We start from the raw sequence: 25,936 nt of genomic DNA, 5'->3' as shown, positions 1-25,936 counted from the left end.
ACAACTTTTTCAGCCATTCCTCAACTAGTGAGTATCCACTCAATTTTCAATTCCTTGCCACTACAAAAAAAAAAAAAAAGAGTTGCTACAAACATTTTTGCACATGTGGGTCCTTACTGTCTTTTAGGATCTCTTTGGGATACAAACCCATTAGTAATATACTGGATCAAAGGCATGTCATGTAGTTTTGAGATCCAACTAGTTGCAGAGGAGGAATGAGAGGGATAGTGTGGCATAAGAAATAAAGATCCAATCTTGGAATCAAGAAGATCCAAGTTCTAAGTCTTACCACTGATATATGGTGTCTGAGGAAGTTATTCAATTGTATCAGTCAACTCTCCAAATTTCACAGTAGGTGTCAATCTGTATTTGCTTCCTTACCAGGAATTCCCTGCATCAATGATATTATAAATCTAATGGAGGAGAGAACAATTTTAGTAGAATTTTATAGAATAAACAATTATAGGAGCAAAGAAAGAATTTAGAGCCAAGATTAGATTTTATCTAGTCCAACCTCCTTTTCAACACAGGAATGTTCCTAAAAGATGAAAATAGAACTATTTTTGACTACCCTCCAGGAACTAGGATTGTATTACTTCCTTAGGCAATGTTCTATTGTTGGACAACTCCAATTGTTTGTTCATTTGATTTGATATTGAGATGAAATAAGCCTCTCAGTAACATTCTCATTAATCCTTGTTCTTGCCTCTGGAACAACACAAAATAAGTCTAATCTCTTTTTTTACATTACAGCCTATCAGAAACCTAAAGAGAATTATTATTTAGTCTTTTCTTGGCTAACCATCTCCAATTCCTTTCATTGTTTCTTGTGAAAAGTCATTTTTAGATTTCTCATCACTGGCTGTCCCCAATGCCTGGAAAACACTGCCTATTCACCTCTAACTCTTAGAAGCTCTTCCTTCCTTAAAGATTCAGCTCAAACATCAACTTCTACATGAAGACTTTCCTACTCTTCTAGGTATTACTGCCCTTTCCAAACAACAACAATAGTATTTACATAGTGCTTTAAGATCCAAAAAAATGCTTCACTAATATTTCATTTTGCCCTCACAACAATCTCAGGAACCCTAGAAGATAGGGTATTATCAATTTTGCAGAAGAGATGATAGATACAACATGGTCACCTAGCTTGTATAGGTTTTATCTGTATAAGATTTGAGTTCAGATATTTCTGACTCCAGTCCAGTATATTATCTGCTCAACCACTTACCAGTTCCATATATACTTTATATACTTATATATGTCCATATTGTCTCCCTAATATAATGCAAGCTTGTTGAAGGCAAGAATTATTTCATTTTTGTCTTTGCTCAGCACTTTGCACAGTATCTGGCAACATTAGGAAACTAATGAACACTTTGTTAATTAGTTTATTTTGATCTTTCTTTTTGTCAATGCCTCTTTAAATGGTGGCACCCAGAACTATCCATGATTATCTAAACAGGGCTCAACAGGACTGAGGGCAATAGCATTACTTTTCTCTAGGATGTAAGTACTATACTTATAATAATGTAGACAAAAAATGATAGAATTATAATTTTAGTCACTGAATCATACTATTAGATCATATTGAACTTTTGATCAAAACCCCTGTTCATTTACACATGAACTGTTTTTTTTAAGTGAGCTCTTCTCAGTCCTGCACTTGCCCAATTAACCTAAATAGAGAGTCTTACATTTACTCCTGTTGCATTTTATTTTGTTGGTTGGAGTCCATTTTTCCAACCTATTGAGATTATTTTGAATTTTGATTCTGGCACCCCAAATGTATTAGCTAGCCTGCCAAGTTCCATCACTGGAAAATTTCATAAGCTTATTTTCTGTTTATCCAAATCATTGATAAAAAATTTTGAGCAGGATAGGGTCAAAGACAAAGCTTGGAACTACTTCATTAGAGATAGACTTCCTAGTGGTGAGTATGTCATAAGAAAATCTTCATATTCATTCAACCAGTTGTTACAAACATGCCTAACTGTATTACCATAATACCGTCGCACTAACTTATCTCCAAAAAAAAAAAATCACAAGAGAATCTCTCTAATTCTTTATTAAGATTGGGACACACTAAGTTATATCACAGGTTATACATTCTTATAGAGACTGTCCTGCTCCATTTCTAGTAATCCTATTTAACAATTAAAAGACCAAGAACTTTGATTAATACAAAAATATATTTAGTCCTTTAAGTCCTCAAATTCCTATTCTTTAAGAGCTAATTCTGGAATGACCCATCTTAATGAGCCCATGTCCACAGATGGAGGAAAATAAATTAAATCTCCCAATTCATTAAGTACTTATTATGTGCCAGACATTGTGTTGGGTTCTGGGAATACAATGACAAAAATAAAAGTCTCCTGCCCTCAAAGAACTTAAATACTACTGGAACATAAAACACAGGTAAGTACTTATTAAAGACAAAGTATATATTAAATAAAAGTAGCAGAAGCAAGGACCACAAAATCACCTCTGTACCGAAAATTTTTGTTGCTTTTTTCTTGGTGTTCATCCTGAATATCTTCTGTTTACCTTGTCTTTGGCCTTGGCTTCTGTGAATTTTCTGGTTGCAGTCTATTCATAAGCCTTTTGACTTCTCATGGCTGCTTCTTCAACTTCCAAAAGCTCTTTGAGAGCAAGGATTATTTTTTTTTGGATTTGCATCCCCAGTGCCTAGCACAGAGTATCTAATAAATGTTTGATTAACAACTACTAATAAATGCTTGATAAATTTGTTGTTGACTGGTCACATGGATTTCACCCTATCCCGTTGCTCTGTCTTGTAGTACATGGGTAATCTTGGTTTCTACTTGATTGCCTGCCTTCTAACCTCTCTACTATTCTGATACCCATACATTCTTGTGTACTTGGTTTCTCAATTCCTTGATTTATCCCTTTGACTTGCTTTCACATTGGTATAATAACCATATTCTTTTTTCCTTTTAGGTGCTTGTGAACATATGTTCCAGAATTTTGTTGAGTATCAATGTGAGTCTCTGTGTTCTTTATTTCCCAAATCCATATTTTATTTTTTTTAAAAAAACAAAACTATTTGCTTGCCCCCAATATCCTGATATTTTTACCATTCTCCTGACTTCTTTCTATAGACCATGACATCACCTATGTGATGTTATTTTGGGGATCCTACATTTAGAGCTGGAAATGACCTTAGATCTGTTTTGAATGAAGTCCTGTTTCTTTAGTCATTCAGCCTACCTTGACTTGGAATTTCAGCCTCAACACTGTCCATCCTCATTTATTCTATTCTTATCTCATTTTTAAAATGCTCTCTTCCTGTCCTCTGTTATTTTCTGCCTCAAACCTGAGTTTTTTAACTTTGTTTATCTTTCCTTTAAATTCTTCCTCTGTTTCCCAGGAGATTCTAAGTCAGGAACTATTGCTTTGGGTACTCTGGAAAAGGTCTAGAAAGTAAGAAGGGCATTCCAAACTTGTTTCCATTTTTATTGCATTTCCAGTCTTCAGTGATGGAAAGATAGATAGGCAGAGCTTTGAGATACAGAGCTGGAGACCAGTTATGATACTCATGGGTCAATAGATTGGTAGATGGATAACTATGGGGAGGAGGTACAGAGAGGCCAGATTTGCCATGCATATTTAAGAACAGGCGCTTTTACAATGTGTATATAGGTCATTGTCTTGGTTGAGATTTAAAGTGAGACTTTAGAAAAGGTCTAAGAGAGTAGAAATGACATTCCCAACCTGTTTCCATTGTTATTACATTTCCATTTCAGTCTAGGTGATTATGTCAGGAATCACATTTCTACAGATTCAAAAGCAACTTTCACTTTTTCATTGAAATTCACCCTTGGTTTCAGTGTCTAAGGAAACACTTGGCCATTAGCTTAGAAAAAATATCAGAGAGTTCACTTTCAGACTGAAACACAAGGCTAAGAGAGTTTTAAAGGGCTGACATAGGTTACTGCTTATCTTTTGGAATCTCTACCTTCACTGATAGGGTTCTTTAAAAACTGAAGAGACACCTGTTTCTCAGAGGCAAGGAAGGGAGCTAAACCTGCTTCCAGGAGGGGAAGGATAGATTAGATGACCTCCAGAGTCTATGAGAGGAAATATTTCCTAGCCTACTGATGTATGAGTCTGAGCCTTTTCCAAGAGCAAAGAAATAAATTTGTCAGACAATAAAGTTTGGCAAACCATTCTCATTCCCCAAAGTTCTTTCATGCAGCAAACTACAAAAGCATAATCTCTCCCTCCCCCCTCTCTCTCCCTTTCCTTCTCCTTTCCTTCTCCTCCCCGTCTCCTCCACCTCCCTCTTCCTCCTCCTCCCTTCTTTTCCCCTTCCTCCTCCTCCCTTCTTTTCCCCTTCCTCCTCCCTCTCTCTCCCTCTCTTTCTGTCCCTCCCCTCCCCCTCTCTGTCTCTCTGTCTCTTTCTCTCTCTCTCTATCTCTCTCATATAACACATTCACAAGCATGCACTTGCATATTTCTCTTTCCTAGTATATTATCCTAGCCTACAAATTAATCCATTTTTTGTCTTTATCTTTGGTCTTCATTGACATTCTCTTTTACCTTCTAGTTAGACACATGAAACCAAAGTCTCGCATTAAATCTCAGCCAACACAATGACCATACACACATTCACAAGCATGAACTTGCATATTTCTCTTTCCCAGTATATTATCCTAGCCTACGAATTAATCCATTTTTTGTCTTTATCTTTGGTCTTCATTGACATTCTCTTTTACCTTCTAGTTAGACACATGAAACCAAAGTCTCGCATTAAAGCTCAGCCAACACAATGACCATACTCAATGGGATAATTTTGATTCTTAAATATGCATGGCAAGTCTGGCCCTTGTTTTGTATCCCATCCCTGTAGTTATCCATCTATAGTCTTTTGACCCACATAAGTGTCATATCTGGTCTCTGGGTCTGTATCTTAAACCTCTACCTATCTATCTTCCCATCACTGAAGATTGGACCTGTCTCTCTGTCTGATCTTTTTTCCTGATCTCTCCCTGCTTTTTGTCTATCACATTCTCTGTCAAGGGAATGCCAGGCAGGTTATTTTATACTCCCATTCCTCAAAGACTTGTATTGTATTAAAAAATGTTTTAAGTGCCTCTGGGTGTTTTGTTCCTCATTACTTCATAAAAGTGACATTAATAGCCATGGCAGAGCAGTGCTGAGTGCAATTATGGATGATGTTTCAGGTATGAAAGCTGTTTTGAGCCTGCTAATGTTTCCTAATTACAGGCCTTTTGGTAGAGAGAGAAAAAGATAAAGGGTGGGTAGGAGGCTGAGGGTGGAGCACACTGACTCATCTCAGTGGTTTACCTGGAAAGGGAAGGGAGGAAGGAAGGAGGAAGGGAGGTCAATGGCTTAAGAACAGCAAGCCACATTACTCTCATTTTCAGTTAGTGGTACCAAAGCAAGGGAACTGAAATGGGAAATGGATATCACCAAAAGGGGTCAACTGTTACCATACAGTGGGGTGAAATTGTGTTCCATTATAGACTCAGCTTAAAGGAGAAAATATCTCCTTTAAGCTTAGAGGACCTTCCTGGCACTGACAATTTCTGAAGAATGTGTAGAGTCTGGAACTGGGAATTATAAGACACCTGACTATAAATTAAAAAACAAATCTATCAGCATGTCTCATCAACCTGAGAAACATCACCACATTTAGCAATGACTTGATACAAAGGAGAGAGTAAGAATAGAGGAATGAAGCTATAAATATTACTGTAAGATTTAATTTGAATTCTTCATCTGTCCAAAACCTTCCCCCACCTTTGGTCTGACTTAATCTTTTAATCAATCAGAAAGCATTTATTAGGTATTTGTTAAATGCCAGGCAATCTATATTCATTTGAATCTTGGGGAGAAAGGATGAATGAATGAAGAAAGGAAGGAAGGAAAAAAGAAAGGAAGTGGCCATAATGAATAGTAAAAACATTACTGTTAACACCTGATTATAGTTTAAAACATCAAATAATCCAAAAATAACTCATACTTAGTTGAGGTGTATATGATATCACTGTACAGTATATATCCCTTCCTGAAAATACTTTCTTTTTTAGGAAAAAATATTTTTACATTTTTTTTTTAATTTTGAGCTATGAGTTTTCTTCCTCTCTCCAAGTCCTTCCCCAGACATTGATAAGGCAAACAATATGATATCAATCCATGCATGTAAAATTAAGCAAAACACTTTTTAATATTGGCTATATGGCCGTGTGTGTGTGTGTGTGTGTGTGCGCGCGCACATGCGTGAACTTCAATCTGTATGTAGATTCCATCAATTCTTTCTCTGGAGTTGGATAGCATCTTTCAACATGAATCTTTTGGAATTGCCCTGGATCAATGTATTGATCAGAGCAGTTGTCATTCACAGTTGCTCATTGTACATTATTACTGTTACCTAATAAAATGTTCTTTTGGTTCCACTCATTTCATTTTGCATGAACTCATATGAGTCATATCAATTTTTTTTCTGTAAGTATCCTGTGTGATATCTTATAGCATAATAGTATTCACAATCATATATTACAACTCATTCAACCATTCCCTGGATGGGCATCACCTCAGTTTCCAATTATCTGCCACCACAAAGGAGCTATTTAATTTTTTTTTTTAACAGAGATCCTTTTTTTTTTTTTGAACCCTTTGTAATAGACCTAATGGTGCTTTAGTATGTCAAAAGGTACACACATTTTTAAGCCCTTTATTCATAGTGTCAAATTGTTCACTACATTAGTGTCCAATTTTTCAACATTCCCCCAAATATTTGTCATTTTCCTATTTTTTTCATTTTATTCCATCTGATATCTGTGAAGTTCCAACCTTAGAATTGCTTTAATTTGTATTTCTCTAATCAGTAGTAATTTAGAGTATTTTTCCTATGTCTATTGATAGTTTTAATTTCTTCCTCTGAAAAGTGCCTATTGAGAAATATATTCTTATAAATTTGACTCAGTCCTCTATATCAGTGGTTCTCAAATCTTTGTTCTCAGTATTTTCATGTTGTTAAAAAAAACTGTCGAGGATCTGTTCAAGGAGTTTTTGTTCACATGGGTTATAGTTAACTATTTACTATATTAGAAATAAAAAAATAATTTTGAATTTGTAGACCCTCTGAAAGGGTTTCAGAGACCCCAACAATTCTTTGGACTACACTTTGAGGACCATTGCTCTATATATTTGAGAAATGACGCCTCTATTAGAGAAACTCGAGATAAAAACTTTTTGCCAGTTTCTTGCTTTCCTTCTAATCTTGGCTGCATTGGTTTTGTTTGTATATATTTTTAAATTTAAGTACCATAATTCTATCTCTTGTTTGAGCCCAAATTCTTTCCTTATCAATAAATCTGACAGTTAAAATTTCCATGCTCCCCTAATTTGCTTATATTACCCTTTTTGTCTAAATCATATACTTATTCTTACACTATTTTGGCTTGTAGCGTGAGATGTTGATCCATGCCTACTTTCTGCCAAACTGCTCTTCATTTTTTCCCAACAATTGTTAAAAATCTTTAAATCTTTGGATATATCAAATATTAGTCATTTACTAATCTGCATTGTGGCAGTTAGATTGTATAGATTGAGTTAGGGGCCTAACATTAGGAAAACTCATCTTTCAAGTTAAATCTGGCCTCAGACCCTTAATTGCTGTGTGACCATGGATAAGTCATTTCATCTTGTTTCCCTCAGTTTCCTAAGGTGCAAAAGAGGATGTAGAGAAGAAAAGGGAAAAGTACTCTAATATCTTTACCAAGAAAATCCCAATGAGGTTTTCATAAAAATTCTAACAAATTATTCATCTAATCTTATCCATTGGTCTACCATTCTATTTTTAGCCAATCTCAGGTTATTATTTTCACAATTACAGCTTTATAGTATAGTTTTGAAATCTGGAACTGCTAAGCAATTTTCCCCATTGATTCCCTTGATATTCTTGACTTTTTGTTCTTTCAGATGAATTTTGTTATTTTTTTTCCTAGCTCTATAAAATGTTTTTGGCAGTGTGACTGGCATGGCACTAAATATATAAATTAGCTTAGGTAAATTATTGTTTTTATTATAATGGCTAAAACTTTTTATTTATGTGAAATGTGATTTATAATTATATCCATATAATCCCTGGGTTTGTCTTGGCAGGTAGACTCCCCTGTATTTTATATTGCCTGAAGTTATTTTTATGAAAATCTTATCTCTTCCTGCTAGGTTTTTTTGACAGTATATACAAATGCTGATAATTTATGTGGGTTTATTTTTTTATCCTGGAAACTTGCTACTATTGTTGATTATTTTAACACGTTTTTCAGCTGATTCTCTAAGGTTTGCTAAGCATATCAATAACTGCAAAATGTAATAGTATGGTTTACTTATTGCCTCTTCTAATTCTTCTATTTTTTCTTGTCTTATTACTACATAGAAATGCATTTCTAGAATATTGTCGAATTCCATGCTCTACATCTGATATCACTGGAAAAGCTTGTATATTATCCCTATGATAGATAATGCTTGTTGATAGTTTTAGATACATAATATTTAGCATTTTAAGGAAAGTTTCATTTATTCCTATTTCTTCCAGTGTTTTAATATGAATAAATATTGTACTCTGTCAAAATATTTTTCTTCATCTGTTAAGATAAACACATGATTTTTATTTTTATTATTATTGATATAATCAATTATGCTGATAGTTTTCTTAATATCGAACCAATTCTGTATTTCTGATATACATCCCACCTGGTTACACTATATGAGCTTTGTGATATATTGCTATAATCTCCTTGCCAAGGATTTTATTTAAAATTTTTGTAACAGCATTCATTAGGGAAATTGTTCTGTAGTCTTCTTATTCCTCTTCCTAGTATAGGTATTAAACTGTATTTGTGTCATAAAAGAAATTGGAATTCCTTTGCCTATTTCTCCAAATAGTCTATATAGTATTGGAATTAATTGTTCTCCCAAGTATTTGGTAGAATTCACCTCTGAATCCATCGAGCTCTGGGGATTTATTTCTTAAGGACTTCACTGATGGTTGTTCAACTTCTTTTTCTAAACATGGTTGTTTAAGTATTCTATTTCCTCTTCTGTTAATTTATCTATTTATATTCTTATAAATATTTATCCATTTCAGGCCAATTCCAATAGACTGGTGATGGAGAGAGCCATCTGCATCCCGAAAGGAGTGTGGGGACTGAATATGGATCACAACATAGTATTTTCACCTTTTTTGTTGTTTGCTTGCTTTTTGTTTTCTTTCTTATGTTTTTCCTTTTTGATCTACTTTTTTCTTGTGCAGCATGATAAATGTGAAAATATGTATAGAATTGCACATGTTTAATATATACAGGATTACTTGCTATTTAGAGGTGAATGGGGGAAGGAAGGGAGAAAATTTTGGAAAAACAAGGTTTTGTAAGGGTGAATGTTGAAAACTATCTGCATTTATATTGAAAATAAAGAGCTATTATTTAAATAAATAAATATTTAAACATTTCAATTAGATTGTCAGATTTATTGGCATATAATTGGGTAAAATAGGTCCTGATAATTGCTTTAATTTCATCTTCATTGATAGCGTATTCACCCTTTCACTTTTGTTGCTTAAATTTTGGTTTTCTTTTCCTTTCTTTTAAAAAATCAAATGAATAGTTTGTTTTTATTGTTGTTTTGTTTCATTTTTGCAAGAAAATCAGGATTAAATGACTTTCCTAGGGTCAGATAGCTAGTGTAAAGTGTCTGAGATCACATTTGAACTCAGATCTTCTTGACTCCAGGGCCAGTGCTGTCCTGGTTAGTTTATGTTATTGTTGTTATTATTTTCATAAAACCAACTCCTGGTTTTATTTTTTAACTTTAAATTTTATTAATTTCCAGTTTGAAATTCATCCAATTTGATGTTTAATTGGGAATCTTTAATCTATTCTATTTCTAGTTTTTTTTTTATTTCATGCCAAATGTCATTGATCTGCTCTTTCTCTATTTTATTGATGTAAATAGAAAAAGTAAATAAATAGTATTTAGAGATATAAATTTTCCTTTAAATACTTCTTTGGTTGCATCCTGTAAATTTTGATATGTTGTATCATTGTCACTCTTTTTAATTAAATTATTGATTTCTATAATTTGTTCTCTGACCTGTTTATTCTTTAGAATTAGATTATTTATTTTCCAATTAATTTTAAAATGTACCTTTCTATAGTCCTTTATTGAAAGCAAGGTTTATTACATTGTGTTATGAAAATAATGCATTAGTGTTTCTGTTTTTCTGCATTTGACTGTCAGATTTTTATGCCCTAATAAGAGGTCAATTTTTGTCAAAGTCCCAAAGATATTCTACTTTCTACTCCCATTCAGTTTTCTCCAGGGGTCTATAATATTTAATTTTTCTAAATTTCTATTCATTTAATATCCTTTTTACTTATTTTATGGTTAGATTTATCTAGTTCTGAGAAGGGAAAGCTGAGATTTTTCACTAATGTAGTTTTATTACCTTTTTCCTCCTATAACTCATTTAACTTTTAAGAATTTGGATTCAATATCATTTGGTACATATATATATTTAGTATTGATATTGCTTCATTGTCTATGGTATCTTTTAGCAAAATGTAATTTCCCTGCTTATCTCTTTTAGTTGGGTCTAATTTAGCTTTTTATTTGTCTGAGATCATTATTGCTTCCCTGACTTTTTTTTAAGCCTATGCTAAAGCATAATAGATTCTGCTCTAGCCTCTTATTTTTGCTCTTTGTGTTTCTCTGTTTAAGGAGTGTTTCTTATAAAGAACACATTGTTGGATTCTGGTTTGTAGTCCATTCTGCTATTTCTATTTCATGGGTGAGCTTATCACATTCATATTAACATTCATGAATACTAACAATGTTTTTTTCTTCCATCTTTTTTCCCCTATTGATCCTTCTTTCTCTTAAAAAGAGAGTCCCTCCTTAAAAATCTATTTTCCTTGGGACACTGATACATTGTAAGTGGAATTGTGAACGGATCCAGTCATTCTGGAGAGCAATTTGGAAACTATGCTCAAAAGTTATCAAACAGTGCAAACTCTTTGATCCAGCAGTGTTACAACTGGGCTTATATCCCAAAGAAATCTTAAGGAGGGAAAGGGACGCACATGTGCAAAAATGCTTGCGGCAGCCCTTTTTGTAGTGACTAGAAACTGGAAACCGAGTATATGCCCATCAATTGGAGAATGGTTGAGTAAATTGTGGTATATGAATGTTATGGAATATTATTGTTCTGTAAGAAATGACCAGCAGGATGATTTCAGAAAGGCCTGGAGAGACTTACATGAACTGATGCTGAGTGAAACGAGCAGGGCCAAGAGATCATTATATACTTCAACAACAATACTATATGTTGACCAATTCTGATGGACCTGGCCATCCTCAGCAATGAGATCAACCAAATCATTTCCAATGGAGCAGTAATGAACTGAACCAGCTATGCCCAGCAAAAGAACTCTGGGAGATGACTAAAAACCATTACATTGAATTCCCAATCCCTATATTTTTGCCCACCTGCATTTTGGATTTCCTTCACAGACTAATTGTACAATATTTCAGAGTCCGATTCTTTTTGTACAGCAAAATAACGGTTGGTCATGTATACTTATTGTGTATCTAATTTATATTTTAATATATTTAACATCTACTGGTCATCCTGCCATCTGGGGGAAGGGGTGGGGGAAAGGAGGGGAAAAATTGGAACAAGAGATTTGGCAATTGTCAATGCTGTAAAGTTACCCATACATATAACCTGTAAATATAAGGCTATTAAATAAAAAAAGAAAAGAAAAGAAAAGAAAAAAGAAATGATTAACAGGATGAATACAGAGAGGCTTAGAGAGACTTACATGAATTTACATGATGCTAAGTCAAATGAGCAGAACCAGATCACTATACATGGCAACAACAATTTTGATAAATGTGGCTGTCTTAAACATTGAGATGATTCAAACCAGTTCCAATTTCTCAGTGATGAAGAGAGCCATCTATACCCAGAGAGAGGACAGTGGGAACTGAGTGTGGACTACAACATAGCATTCTCACTCTTTCTGTTGTTGTTTGCTTGCATTTTGTTTACTTTCTCAGTTTTTTTTCTTTCTTGATCCTTTTTTCCTGTGCAATAAGATAACTGTATAATTATATATACATATATTGGATTTAACATATATTTTAATATATTTCACATGTATTGGACTACCTGCCATCTAGAGGAGGGGGTGAGGGGAGGGAGGGGATAATTTGGAATAGAAGGTTTTGCAAGGGTCAGTGTTGAATAATCACCCATGCATATGTTTTGTAAATAAAAACTTTAATAAAATGTAAAAAAATCATTTTTCTTTCTGACCACTGAGTCTCTCAATTCACCTTTCCTTCTATCAGCACTTCCCATTCTCTTATTTCCTTCCCCGCTTACTTCTGTAAGACAGATTTTTATATCTGACTGAGTGTGCATATTGTAAACCAATTCCAATGAAAGTGAAGTTCATACATGCCTATTTTTCTGTGTATTATAAGAACTCTTTCTTTTGGCCTTATTTAATATAAGACAATTTTCTCTGTTTTTCCTTTCCCTCTGCCTTTTCAAAGGGCATCCCTCTTCTCCACCCTTAAGTGGGGTTTTTTCCCCTTATTTTGTTTTAGATCATCCCAAAGAAGTTAACTCAAGACATACTCTCTGTCTATGTAGACTCTAATTGTAATAAAATGTCAACATTCTTAGAAATTACAAATATCAACTTCCTATATGGGAATGTAAACACATAACCTTATTGAATGCCTTGCTATTGCTCATTCATGTTTATCTTTTAATGTTTCTCTTGAATCTTGTATTTGAATATCAAAGTTTCTATTCAGCTCTGATCTTTTCTTCAGGAGTGTTTGAAAATCCTCTGTTTCATTAAATATCCATTTTTCCCTTGAAGAATTATACTCATTTATGCTGGGTAGGTTGTTTTTGGTTGAAATTATAGCTTCTTTTCATTTCAGAGTATCATATTCCAGGCGCTCTGCTCCATTTTAATTCTTATATGATCCTGAGTATGGCCTCACAATATTTGAATTGTTTCTCTTATGGCTGCTTAAAATATTTTCAAGCTTGATCTGGGAGCTCTGGACTTTGGCTATCATATTCTGAGAATTTTCATTTTGGTATTTCTTTCAGGAAGTGATCAGTAGATTTTTTTTTAATGTCTATTTTACCCTCTGGTTCTAAGATACTGAAACAGTTTTTCTGGGTATTTGAATAGATTTTCTGGATAATTTATTTTTTTGGAATAATATCTTGAAATATTATGTCTAGGCTTTTTTTGATCATGGGTTTTAGATAGTTCAATAATTTTTAAGTAATTTCTTCTTGATTTATCTTGCGGATCAGTTTTTTAAGGAGGTATTTCACATTTTCTTCTTTCATTTTTTAAACTTAATCTTATGTTTCTTATTGTGTCTTCTGGAGTCATTAGCTTCTATTTGCCCAAATGAAATTTTAAAGGAAGCATTTTCTTTAGTGAGCTTTTGTATCTCTTTTTCCATTTAACCAATTTTGTTTTTAAGGAATTCTTTTCTTCAGTGGTTTTTTGTGCCTCTTTTATTATTTTGCCAATTCTAACTTTAAGGTGTTATTGTCTTCAATATTTTTGTGCTTTTCATTTCTTTTCTAACAAGTTATTTACTCTCTTTTAATAATTTTCTTGCATCACAATCATTTTTCTTTCTGCATTTCTTGTTTAATTTGAAAAATCCTTTTTGAGAGCTTTTGGGGATTTCTTGTTGAACTGTTGTCCAATTCACATTTATTTTTTAGTCTTTGCTTGTAACAGTTTTTAAATCAATGTCATCTTCTGAATATACATCTTGTACTTCCTTGTCACCATAGCAGCTTGATGGTCAGGTTCTTGTTTTGTTGTTTGTTCATTTAGTCTAGCCTATTTCTTGACTTTTAACTTTATATGAAAATTGAAATTTCCTTTTGGGATGAAGGGGTTTGTCCTATTTCATGTTTTAGGTTTTCCATGCTGCTATTTTCACAACTAGTTCTGAAGGGTCTGTAAATTTTTAGTGCTTCCAAGATAGTATAATACAAAGAGAAGTGTATGATTAGACTCTCTTACTTTTTCTGTCCTGAGAGCTCTCAAAACTGCTGATACTGCTTTTGTAGCCACTTCCAAGTCCTAGTGCTGGTATTGCCATCACATGTCCTGTACTCTGGGCTGGCCCCCTCTCCCCGATGCCTAAGTCTCTCCTGACAAGCTCTTACATTGTCTTGGACTAGAAAAACATCACTCTCACTTCTCCTCGGTTCTGCCATTTTAGAATTGGAACTTATTGAGTAGGGGTAGACCTGCACTTTAAGAAAATCACTTTGGCAGCTACATGGAGAATGGGTCTGATGTGAAGAGACTTGAAGCAAGAGCACTAATTAAGAGGTCATTGTAATAGAACAAATAATGACAGAATTGGAATAGTGACTGAATGAGTGGAGATAAGGAGATGAATGCAAAAGATGTCATGGAGGTAGAAACAACAAGATTTAGAAATTGGTAATTTGAGATGCACAAGAGTAAGTGAAAAACAGACCAAGAATTAAGACCATTTATCATTAGTTATCTACAAATAAATTGCCTATAGTCAATTTTAAATAATCCATGCTGAGGTATCCTGTCCAACAGACCTCAAGTTTACCTACTCCTCCTTTTATGCCCTCAGAAAACATAAATTCATTTAATATTACAAGGAAAACATATTTAGGAGGAGGGTAGAGCCAAAATAGGAGGCATTGATGTATTTAATACCTTGCAAGACACTGGAGATAAAAAGAAGTATAAGATTCAGTTTCTGTCCTAGGGATAGGATAGGAAAAGGACTTAAAATCTAATTGGAAAGATAATATACAAGTTTTAAGAAATGAACAACAATTCTAAATTGTACATTATAGATCCTAAATACTAAAAAATCAGAGACATAATTTTCAAGAAAAAGATGAAGAAATAAAAGAATCATATTTAGAACTGGAAAGAGCATCTTAGAGGTCATTTAATCTAAACTACTCATTTTAAAAAGTTGTAATTTTCAAAATGACAAAAAAAATAGAGAAAACATTTACATATACAAGGTAGAATAGAAAAGATTATATGTGAAAGCATGAGTCTCTTTTATATAAAATTTGCTTTCCTCCAAAGTACAGAATTAATTCATCATGTTATTTTCAAAGATGTCCTGTTTCTCTGTTTTGCTCTGAATTTCATTCTGTCTTTTGTGCATTTTAAAACATTTTTGTCAGCTTCTCTTCCATCCCAAATAGAAGGGAAAAAAAGACATAATTATTGGGAAAATTATATAAGCTGAAGAAAAATATGAAACATAAAAATAATAGTAGTCAAGCAAAACAAATCTACATAGCAGCATGTCCACAAATATATCTCATTCTGGACTTTGGTTTCATCACTTCTCTGTCAGGAGGAAGGATAACATACATCAGTACCCCACTTGAATTGTGGTTGATCATGTATTATTTAAATCTCTCAAGTTTTGTGAATCAGGCCCCTTATTTTAAAATTGGGGAAACTGAAACCCAGACAGATTAAGGGACTTAATCAAGATATACAGATAAAGATAAAAATAGAAACCAAAAATCATCTATGTTATTTCCATTGTGGATTTATCTAAAAAACTGGGCCAGCTTCTGAACATGGACTGTAATACAAACACCCTCACCCATTCAATTCAATTCATTAGGTCAATATTTATTAACTACTATTAAAGCACTGTGCTGGGTGCTAAGAACATAATGGGAAAAAATAACATAGTCCTCATATTCAAGGAATTAACAATTTAGTTAAAGAGAAAGATATACAATACAAATAATAATATTACAAACTAAAGTGTTATATGGGCATTGGAAAGGTCAAATAAATGCAAGAGAAAATCAAGGAGGGATCAGTCTTGCCTTATTGAGTCCAGATGAAGGGAGGAGAACAAATTCAATTTTATGGGCGAGGTAGGAGTGAAGTTTTTGAGGAAGGAAAGGATTCGAATAAGAGAAAATAGAGAAAAAAAATCAGCTCTAGATAGAATAGAAGGCATGAGCTTATGTGCAAGAGGGCAGATTGAGATGAGGAAATGACTAGTAGAATTATAATATTTTAGAGCTGGAAGGTATCTTGGAGGCCATCTAGTTCAAATCCCTCCACTTACAGATGACAAAACTGGGACCTAAGGAAGTTAAGTGAACTACTTTCTCAGCCACAATGTTCATTTAGCTTTACTAAAAACTACATTAATTTGGTGCCACTTTCCCACTAGATAGTGCATATTTATAAACCAATACAAATGAATATCATATATAGTTGGCCAAGCATATAATGTCACCTAGTGACCAAGGCTGAATCATTATCACTTCATACATTTGAATTATTATCAAAAAAGAATAAAATCATATACTGTTGAAAATAATAAAAATAAAGGAACATGCCCTACAATTGCTCCTCTTCTCTCTTACCACAAATAAAATGGGGATGGGGAAATTATTCAATCCTTAGGGAAAATCATAATATAAAATATATACAATACTATAAAATATATAATTAATGCACATATTTGTTGGAAAACATCCAATCATTGCAGGTAAGATAAGTAATTATAATGATGATGGTGGCAGTAATGCATTTCTTTCCCAAATGGAATTAATGAAAGGTTTAGCTATTGTCAATACCTATTTTTGAAATGACTAACAAAACCTAGAACATGCTAACTAACCCATTTATGTAGTAACAGAGTTAAGAAGCCAAATAGGTCAAGTAAAATAATGATCTCTATGTTCATAGCTAAATCTAAATTCTATGATTCTACAAGACCAAATGAGAACCCAGATGTGAAAGACTGGAGATCGATATAGTTCTCTCTCTAGTTCTCTCTCTTCTTAGAAACAATGGTGGGAAATTAGAGGTCAATAATAAAGCAAGATTTCTCTGCCTAGTATTGAAATCTGAATCAGAGTGTGATCACAAATAAAAGTTTTTAAAAACATGGAGGTCTATGTCCATTGTTTGCCTTGTTATCAAAGATAAGAGGCAGCATAGGGTAGTAGAAATAGCAATAGTTTTGAAGTTAGAGAATACAAGATTCTATCCATTGTGCCTCTTAGCTGCCTCTGTGGTCTATATTGTTGGAAGTGATATTCATTACAATGAAAATCACAGCTCTATGGAAATAATGGAATTTATCCAGACAATACTTATACAGATAATTTTCTATCACATTCTTACAATTCCCAAGGAAAAGTGGGTAAAAAGAGATAACTGTGTCTAGAATTCTCAGTTCAAATCCCACCTTTTACCCTCGTCTATCCCAGTTCCTCCAGCTGTTAGTCTCTTCCTCTTTGATATTACCTTCCATATAGTGTGTGGAATATACATATACATATATGTTTGTTTATTTACATATGTGTATATTTATAATCTATATCTTTCTATCTATCTATCTATCTATCTATCATCTATTTGTATATTGTCTTTCCATATTAGAATGAGAAATCCTTGAGAATAGGAACCACTTTTATTGTTCTTATTATCCCCAGCATTGAGTACAGTATCTGGAGCATAGTTAGTGCTTAATTGCTTGTTGCCCTACTGATAGCATCAGATGTACTCACTAATAGAAAATAAAGAGCAGCCCTAAAAATAATTACACTGATTCCTTAATGCAATGATTTCGTCTTCTCCTGGAGGCCAGGAATCACGTTTCTTGATTTCTTTTCTATTAACCCTAAGCACCCAGAACAAGATTCTTCACATAGAAAGACTTCAATAAATGTTATTGATTGACAGAAGGTTTGGCCATTTGTATCCAGGCTTGGTGGTGCAGGGAATGGGAAGTGAGGGTTGTCCCTATTTTTACCAAGTGGTCTGGATGTATAAATGGTGATAAAAAGGATTGATTTGAAGTATAATAGTTATTTGAGAAAGCAAAAAAAAGTTCTCTGGGAAAGAAAACATTTACATAAAGTTGGTTTTGTGTTGATTTTTCAAGAAGCAGAAGGAGAGAAAAATCTCTTCTTTGATGTATAGTAGGCCAATTTGGACTCTTTCCCCCCTCTTTTAAGGATAATCAGAAGGAAATGAAAATCAAGATGATTGGAGAGTTTAATGAGGATATTTGTTATGCATAAAAATGTTTTCACCAGGAAAGAAAATTAAATAGAAATTATGTCAACATTTGAAGAGTCTCCTTATGAAATCTAGAGCAATCTTTACATTAGTTAAAAAAAGTACAAAAATTTTCTAAAAGCAGTATAATGTAGGCAAAAGTACTCTGGATTAGGCTAAGGAGATCCAGGGCCTAATCCCAGCTCTAACTAAGTGTCAATCTTGAATGAAGCATTTTTTCCCAGAGTCTCATTTACTTACTATATACAAATAAGGATGCTAGATAAGATAATTTTTAACATATCTTGTGATTAAAAACCAAACTGTGCAAATTAGATCAGAATGTTTTGGTTTGCTTTGGCATGAAGTCTTAGTAAGGATAGAGTCCAAAGAGGGCTAAACTCTTATCTTAAAAAATGCACAATATCTTGGCCAAAAGGTTCTCTTTCAATCTCTACTCCATTCCCCCCTACCATGAACATTGTAAACACCAGCTTGTTGCTGCTTACATGGAAAGACAGTATTACATAATGAATAATGAGCATAGGAACCAGCCTGGAAGCCCAGAAAACTTGCCTCTGACATGTGCTGGCTGTTTGATGCTGGTCAAATCACCTTCTCATTGCTCTGGACAATTCTCTAAAACTAAGTTGGAAAGAAGGTAGAGAGAAGGTTGCATTCATAACGGAAACTTCCTCACCTGGAAATTTCCCATACCAAGGAAATCACAAAGTTTAATATCTATATAGACTTGCATAATAGAGTCTATGACTTAACCAACATACTTAGATTTGTTTTGCAATTATTATATTTTATTTATAAAAGTAGAAAAGATAAGACTTTAGGAATGAGAATATGAGGGAATGACAGCTTGGATAACTGAATGTCCCACTGGATGATACAGTGAGTGGCAGAGAGAAACACATCTTTGGAAATAAATGTAACTCACATTTACCATAGATAAAAGTCAAATAATGATAGATGAAGCATTCATCCCAGGAATGCTTGAGATTTGACTTTATATATTTATAAGTTTATGTTGCATATGTTTCTAGTTATGTTCATTTGTGATGACTCTCTTCATTAGGTGGTAAATTCTCTGAAGAGAAAATGTTTTCTTTCTTTGTAATCACCTGCAGTGCTTGGCAACTCAGTGCTATACACACAATTATTTCTTAGCTAATGCTACTTGACTGGCTGACTGTCCTTTGTGCTCCATCATCAGTTCAGCTACTAGGCTAATGCCCTGGTTCCACCTTTCATCATTGGTGAAGCACTGACTAATTCTATATGGGAACTAGGTACAATTGATTAAGCCCTTACTAGATGCTAGGCATTATGCTAGGTCCTGCAACTAAAAAGACAAAAGTGAAATTATTCATCATCATCATTACCAACTATAAAAGGGCTTGCCTTAGACCAAATAAACTGAAGTATATATATATATATATAACTAAAGTATATAGAATTAACTAAATTATATAGAAATAAATTTAAAATAAGTTAAGCAGGGAGAGAGTACTAACCACTGGGGAAAGGATAGGAAAAGCCTCTTATAAAAGGTATTACTAGAAAAGTGTCTTCAAGGCAGCTTCAGAATCTAAAAGGGACAGCTGAGAAGGAAGCACCTTCCTAATATGGAGGACACAGAGGTAAAGATGGAAAGTCTTTTAAAATATTACCTCCCTCCTAGAATCATGCTGAGGAACAATTAACCAAAGTGGATGAGAGCCTTAAAATATTTATTGTTGTACAGATTCTGTCATGTCTGACCCTACTTGACCCATGGACTTTTTGTCTGTGGAGTTTTCTTAGCAAAGATTTTGGATTGTTTTGCCATTTCCTTCTCCAAAGTATCTTCATTTTACAGAAAAGACCCAAGGCAAATAGGGGTAAGTGACTTGCTCAGGATCACACAGCTAGTATCTGAACCCATCCAAGCCTTCTCTGATGTGCTATCCTCCACACTATCTACCTGCCCCTACTTAAAGTGTTAGGGAAATGTAAAATATGGCCCACTGTTACTGGCAGTATTATGTATTCCCATATGTTATTTTACAGTTCTTTTCCTGATTATCTATATTGCACTTTACTCACTCTGGAAAGTCAATAGGCACTTCTCTTTTACACTGATAAAAACATTCACCATCTCAAATATTTCATTGGTTCTACAGAAAATATGACATTAGTTGAAACAATTTGTTGAGGGTCAGTTATTTCCAGTTAGACTATCCAATTGGTATTTCAGACAATTGGCTAGCTGGCAATGGCACTTAATGATGTGGTTGTGGACTTTGTTTATGATAAATATTTTATTTTATTGGAAAGTATCATTGATTAGAGCAATCAATAATTCAACAAGCACTTATTAATAAGCACCTTCAATCACATTATAGTAGGTCCTGAGAATACAAATAGGAAGATGAAACAAACCCTATACTCTCAAGGTGCTTGCATTCTAGTGGGCAATGTTGTCTATATGGGATACACTGAAATTTTTGGTACTAGAAACCCTGTGATATTTGGTAAGTTCTAAATGATGCCCTTTAACAACCAGAAGGAAGAAGACAAAGCAGCCATCTGTAATCGTGACTTGGTCCCAGAACACTTACCCCTGATGCAGGATTTGCCGTCCAGCCCAACTCAGCAGTAGCTGTCCTGGTGTCCATTAAGGTTTCTGGAAATAAAAACAGGAAAATAAATGAGTTAACAACTCTTACCACATAATTGTTTCTCAGTCTCAGGGGCCCATTTCCAGTTTGAGTTTGCTTTGATATCTATGATGTAAGATAAAGAATTCAGGGAAACACAGAAAGACCGGTGTAAGGTGGTACCAAGAGACTAAAGCAAAGACGGAAGACCAATATACGCCAAGACTAAAATAATATAAATAAAAATAGCACTAAAATATCCTAGAATTCAAATTGATTTCAATGACTAGTCTTGATTCCAAAGGACTAATAATGAACAACACTCCTTTTCCCTTGGTAGAATTATGGTGAACTATGGGTACAAAATGTTGCATAAACTATTAGACAGGATTGCTGAGTTGCTCAACTCAGGCTTTGCTTAACTTTAGAATTGATTTCAATGACCAGTCTTGATTCCAAAGGACTAATAATGAACAACACTCCCTTCCCCTTGGTAGAATTATGGTGAGCTATGAGTACAAAATGTTGCATATATTATCAAAGGGATTACTGAATTGCTTAACTCAGGCTTTGTTTAACTTTTTTTCTTTGTTATAAAGGGGATTCCACTTAGAGAAAGGTAATTGGGAAAGGAGCAAAAAGCATGAATAAAATAATTTTATTTTTTAAAATTTGTCTTTGATACTATCCTCCTTTAAGAGATGTAAAAATTCTTATGTGTAAATTTATTAGCCATTATTATAAACTCTCCCAAAATGCAAATATGTATTCTGAGACTGAATTCTTATAATAAGGAATATGTTAACATTTCTCCAACTATAACATGTAGTTCAGCAGAAAAACTTCTAGACTGGAACTGGGAAAAACTGAGTTCAAATCCTGCTAGAAAAACTTAGTAATTGCATGATCACAGGCAAGGTACACAGGTCTAAGAGTCTGAGCTGTATCATCTTTAAGTTAGAGATATTAATATCTAATCATCGGGGTTATTTTGATTGTCAAGTGAGACAATGAATCTTAGATGGATGGCAAACCTAAAAATGTTATGTAAGGGACAATGATGAAAAGAAATACCTTGACTTCTTAACTTCTGCTCTGCCTAAACTTTGTCCCCAATCTTTAAAAGGCTATTCTCTGCCTTATTTCTTACGTTACACCAATTGGGTGTTACCTCAGTCAAACTGAGATTTGTTGAAGACCTTGGCTTAAAAAGGCCTCGTCTCCCACTGCATCCAGGACCATCCCAGTCATCTTGATCAATATCTGGCCACTGGACTAGATGGCTCTGGAGGGGAAAGGGAGGCAGGTGACCTTGCACATCCCTCCCTCACTTAAATCCAATTCACTTACATGTCATGGCATATCATCTCTCATGTCATGGTCATCTTTGAGAGTGAAGCACAAACAAATACTACAACAACCATTCTAAGAAAATCCTTGTAGCAGTGGTTAGGGAAGAGGGAAGATAAAATTCCTTTAATAAACTATAAGCTCTAGAAGGATGGGCACTATATTTAATTTATCTATATCTAGCACATAGTGTTTCAGCAAACAATTTAATTCAATACAACAACTGCTTATCAAGTGTGTCATGTTTTGAAAAAACATGATCCTTATTCATGTGGGTAATCCAGTAACACAAACACAAATAATTACAATGTAAAAATCAGTTACCATTTATAAATGTGCTAGTTTAATAAATGGATTTGGAGGTAATGAAGAGGGGCAAAGTGCAAGGCTTCCTTTTGTAGCTCATTTTCCACTCTGAGCCCATCTGACAGCTGTAGAAGACAAGTACATGGCTAGGGATACCCCTTCTTTCCCCCTCATCTCCACTTCCTAGCACTAATAATGATGATAATGACAAATTTCATTTACATAATAAATTTCTTACAAGAAGCTCATGTCACTCAATGGAAATTTATCTCAGCAATTATTTAAAAGATGTTATCAATGGAATGAACCCAAAACAGTCAAAAGTATTCATATTTAACAGAACAAAAATCTTAAACACAGAGAGGCTAAGAAATTATACAACCAAGTCACTTGACTGACAACATTATCCCCACCTCTAATATTTCTGCCTCATTCCATTATGATTACTCTAATGGAGTTCTGTGGAGAAACAAGGTTTTATTTTTTATTTCTTAAATAAGGCCATGGAGATCACATAGGACCTTTTGTAGAATAATAACTAGAAATATTTTCACTGGCTAGAATTGAGTGAGAGGATGATAACAGCACAGCAGAGAATCCAGCACCAGATGCTGTGATTCCAAGAGAGGGAATGATCCATTCCCAAGAGAGCACAGCTCACAGTCCAGAGATGTTAGAAGGAAGGTGGGTCCAGGAGAGTGATGCCCTGGTGACAAAATCTGTGAGACAGTTAACCCTGAGAATCAATCAAGTATTTATTAAGTCCCTTTTATATGGCACATAGCTTAATGAATACTTATTTTCTTCCTGCATTCCTACTTATGATCTGTGTAAATGTAAGTGTATTACCTGAACTCTCTGGCATCTGTAAAATGAAGGGGTTAAAGCAGATGTATGTCATCTTGGCTATCATCCCCAACCAAAACCAGTCAAGATATCTTATGAGATCTTACCCTAAAAAAATCCCCATAGAAAAAGTGGCTATAACTTCCCTTGGTTAACTATGACAAATTTTATTTTGCCTTCTTTTACCAATAAACTTTTCCTTAAATCTGACTTAGATCCCTTCTGTCATTATTTCTTCTCACTCTTTACCACCCTATTACCTCTGAAGATGAGAAAAGTTCAAGGGAGAATCATATATTTCATATGGTTAGGGGCAGATAGTTTTCTGGTAGAGACACCAAGTACAGTGTTGGGCTCTTGGTGGGGGCTTAATAAAAATGATTTGAGGATGTTTATGACTCTCCAGAGGGGCAGGGAGCATTCATTTGCATTTACAAAGCATATTGAGAGTTCTGGCAGAAGGTTATGATGGAAGCACAATTAAATATGTATGATTGCTTCTGCTGTCAAATAGCATCACAGAGACCAAAGCAGGAGTGGGGCTCTTTTAGAGTAGGTGCTGTTGAACAGCAATGATACAAGCTGCACTTTGAGTAAGGTATTCTTCTGGAGTCAGATCACTAGACCCTCAAAGTTTATGATTAAAGGGTATTCCATGCACAGTGACTGGCACATAGTAAGTGTTATATCAAAGTTATTATTATTAGTAGTAGTACTTTAGGTGTTTACAAATATTAGAAAAGGATAGATAAACATCCTGCTTCATCATTTGGCCCTGAATTTGTCCCTTTGTAAATACCTACAGTAGTGAAGCAATATGGCAAAAGTGGATTGAGATTCAGAAGATGTCAGTTCAAATCTCCGTTCTATTATTCACTACCTTTCTGACCTTGAATAAATCAGTTAATTTGTGGGTCTCGTTTATTCATCTGTAAATAAGGAGTTGGATTAGATGGTCTCTAAGGTGTCTTTCAGTTCTAAATCTGTGATCTATGACTTCTACTTCCCACAGGAACCCAGAACCTTCAAACTGGTTATTTAATAAGATTCTGATTCTGTCTATAGAGGATATTCTATATCCTCTCCTCCTCAGTAATTTCCCATGCTGGAAGACCTTTTCTGATCTTTTTCTACTGACTAAATTCACCTTTCCTGTGCTTTGTTCCCACAAGAGTCCTGCTAGAAGCTTGCCTGTCTTAATTTGTTAAACTAGTTTAATCCTTGTTAACAGATGATAATGTCCTGATGAGTTAGTCCTTACCAAAAATATTTTCATTCTAACAAAAACATGCAATGCCCTAACAGAAAAAAGATGAAAATTATGGAATTTTGGACACTGTGGCAAGATCAAGAAATTTTTCAGTAGGAGAAATGTCTGACACTAGCAAAAATACACAAACATCATAACCTTACATCTAAGTAAATTGGGATAGCTCCAGGCATGGAGTCAGGAAGACCGGAGTTCAAATCCTCCTCAGACATTATAATTGTGACTCTGGGCAAGTCACTTAACTCTGTTTGCCTCAGTTTCCTCACCAATAAAATGACCTGGAGAAAGAAATGATAAACCACTCCAGTATTTTTGCCAAGAAAATCTCAAATATGGTCATGAAAAATCACAATTACTGAAACTGAAAACAACAACAACAACAACAAAAACTTAACAGGGTTATGAATTTCAAGTTGGAATAATCCTTGGGAATAAACAAGTACAATCGTCCACTTTTCAGATGAGTAAAGCAAGCTTGAGAGAGGTTAACTGACATGCCCAGCATTATTCAGAATTAAGTGTCTTAGAGTAGGCTTTAAAGCCAGGACCCCAGATTCCAAATTCAGAATGCTATCTACCATACCTCCTCTCTGCCAGAACCTGCCCTAGAAGCCAGAAAAGAGCTACTCTGTCACTTATTGGTTCTGTGACTGGAACGAGGAAATGACTTTTCCCAACTTAAAATAGGGATAATCATATATGTTGTTTCTCCTTTATCTTATGACATGGTGGAAGATATCTTGAGTCTTGAACAAAGTCATCAGCCTCTTTCATTCTCTCTCTGCATCATTGAAGTCCAGTGGAAAGTTAAAAGTCAGGATGACTGGGAATGACCTAGAATGTAGTGGATGACCTTGAGGTTTTCAATGTCAGACCCAGCTCTAAGGTCTTCATAGCACCTGATTCATCTGCCTTCATGGGCATTGGTAGAATAAGTAGAATTTGGAATGAAAGGAATATGGGTTCAGTTCCCAGTTCTGCCTCTTTCTAGTTATATAAACACTGATAAGATAGTTTCAGAGCCAGTAACCTTTCTGAAACTCAGTGGAATGAGGGGTTTGGTTTTAGACAGGTAGATTTAGGCTCAAGTTATGGAAAAAGACTTCCCAACAATTGGAACTCCCACATTTAGCCTCATTACCTTTGTACTTTAAGAGTTGGAGTCCATTCTCTCCAGGAACTTTGAATATTTGTGTATAAGGAAAAAATAAATCTTCTATTTGGGTGTGGTGGGGAATGGGAGTTTTATATTAACTACTATTCTTGCTATACCTTCTCAGAAAATAGTCCTTTGTAAAGTGTAGCTGATGTCAACAAGTTGATGATTACTGAGGAGCACACAGATG

General features: G+C 34.4%; 1 protein-coding gene across 5 annotated transcripts in view; it reads right to left on the bottom strand.

The window, feature by feature from the left end:
- EPHB1 (EPH receptor B1) overlaps nucleotides 1–25,936 on the bottom strand; it is a 705,608-nt gene that overhangs the window by 454,733 nt on the left and 224,939 nt on the right. For all 5 annotated transcript variants that reach the window (XM_031959775.1, XM_031959773.1, XM_031959774.1 and 2 more), the window contains exon 2: nucleotides 20,780–20,844. In XM_031959775.1, the coding sequence (XP_031815635.1) occupies nucleotides 20,780–20,844 (65 nt within the window). The remainder of the gene's footprint in view (nucleotides 1–20,779; nucleotides 20,845–25,936) is intronic.

The sequence above is a fragment of the Sarcophilus harrisii genome, chromosome 3, assembly GCF_902635505.1.
Source record: "Sarcophilus harrisii chromosome 3, mSarHar1.11, whole genome shotgun sequence".
In the NCBI taxonomy this organism is placed as follows: Eukaryota; Metazoa; Chordata; class Mammalia; order Dasyuromorphia; family Dasyuridae; genus Sarcophilus; species Sarcophilus harrisii.
The sequence above is the reverse complement of the archived record's forward strand: the minus strand, read 5'-3'. Positions and strand labels throughout refer to the sequence as shown.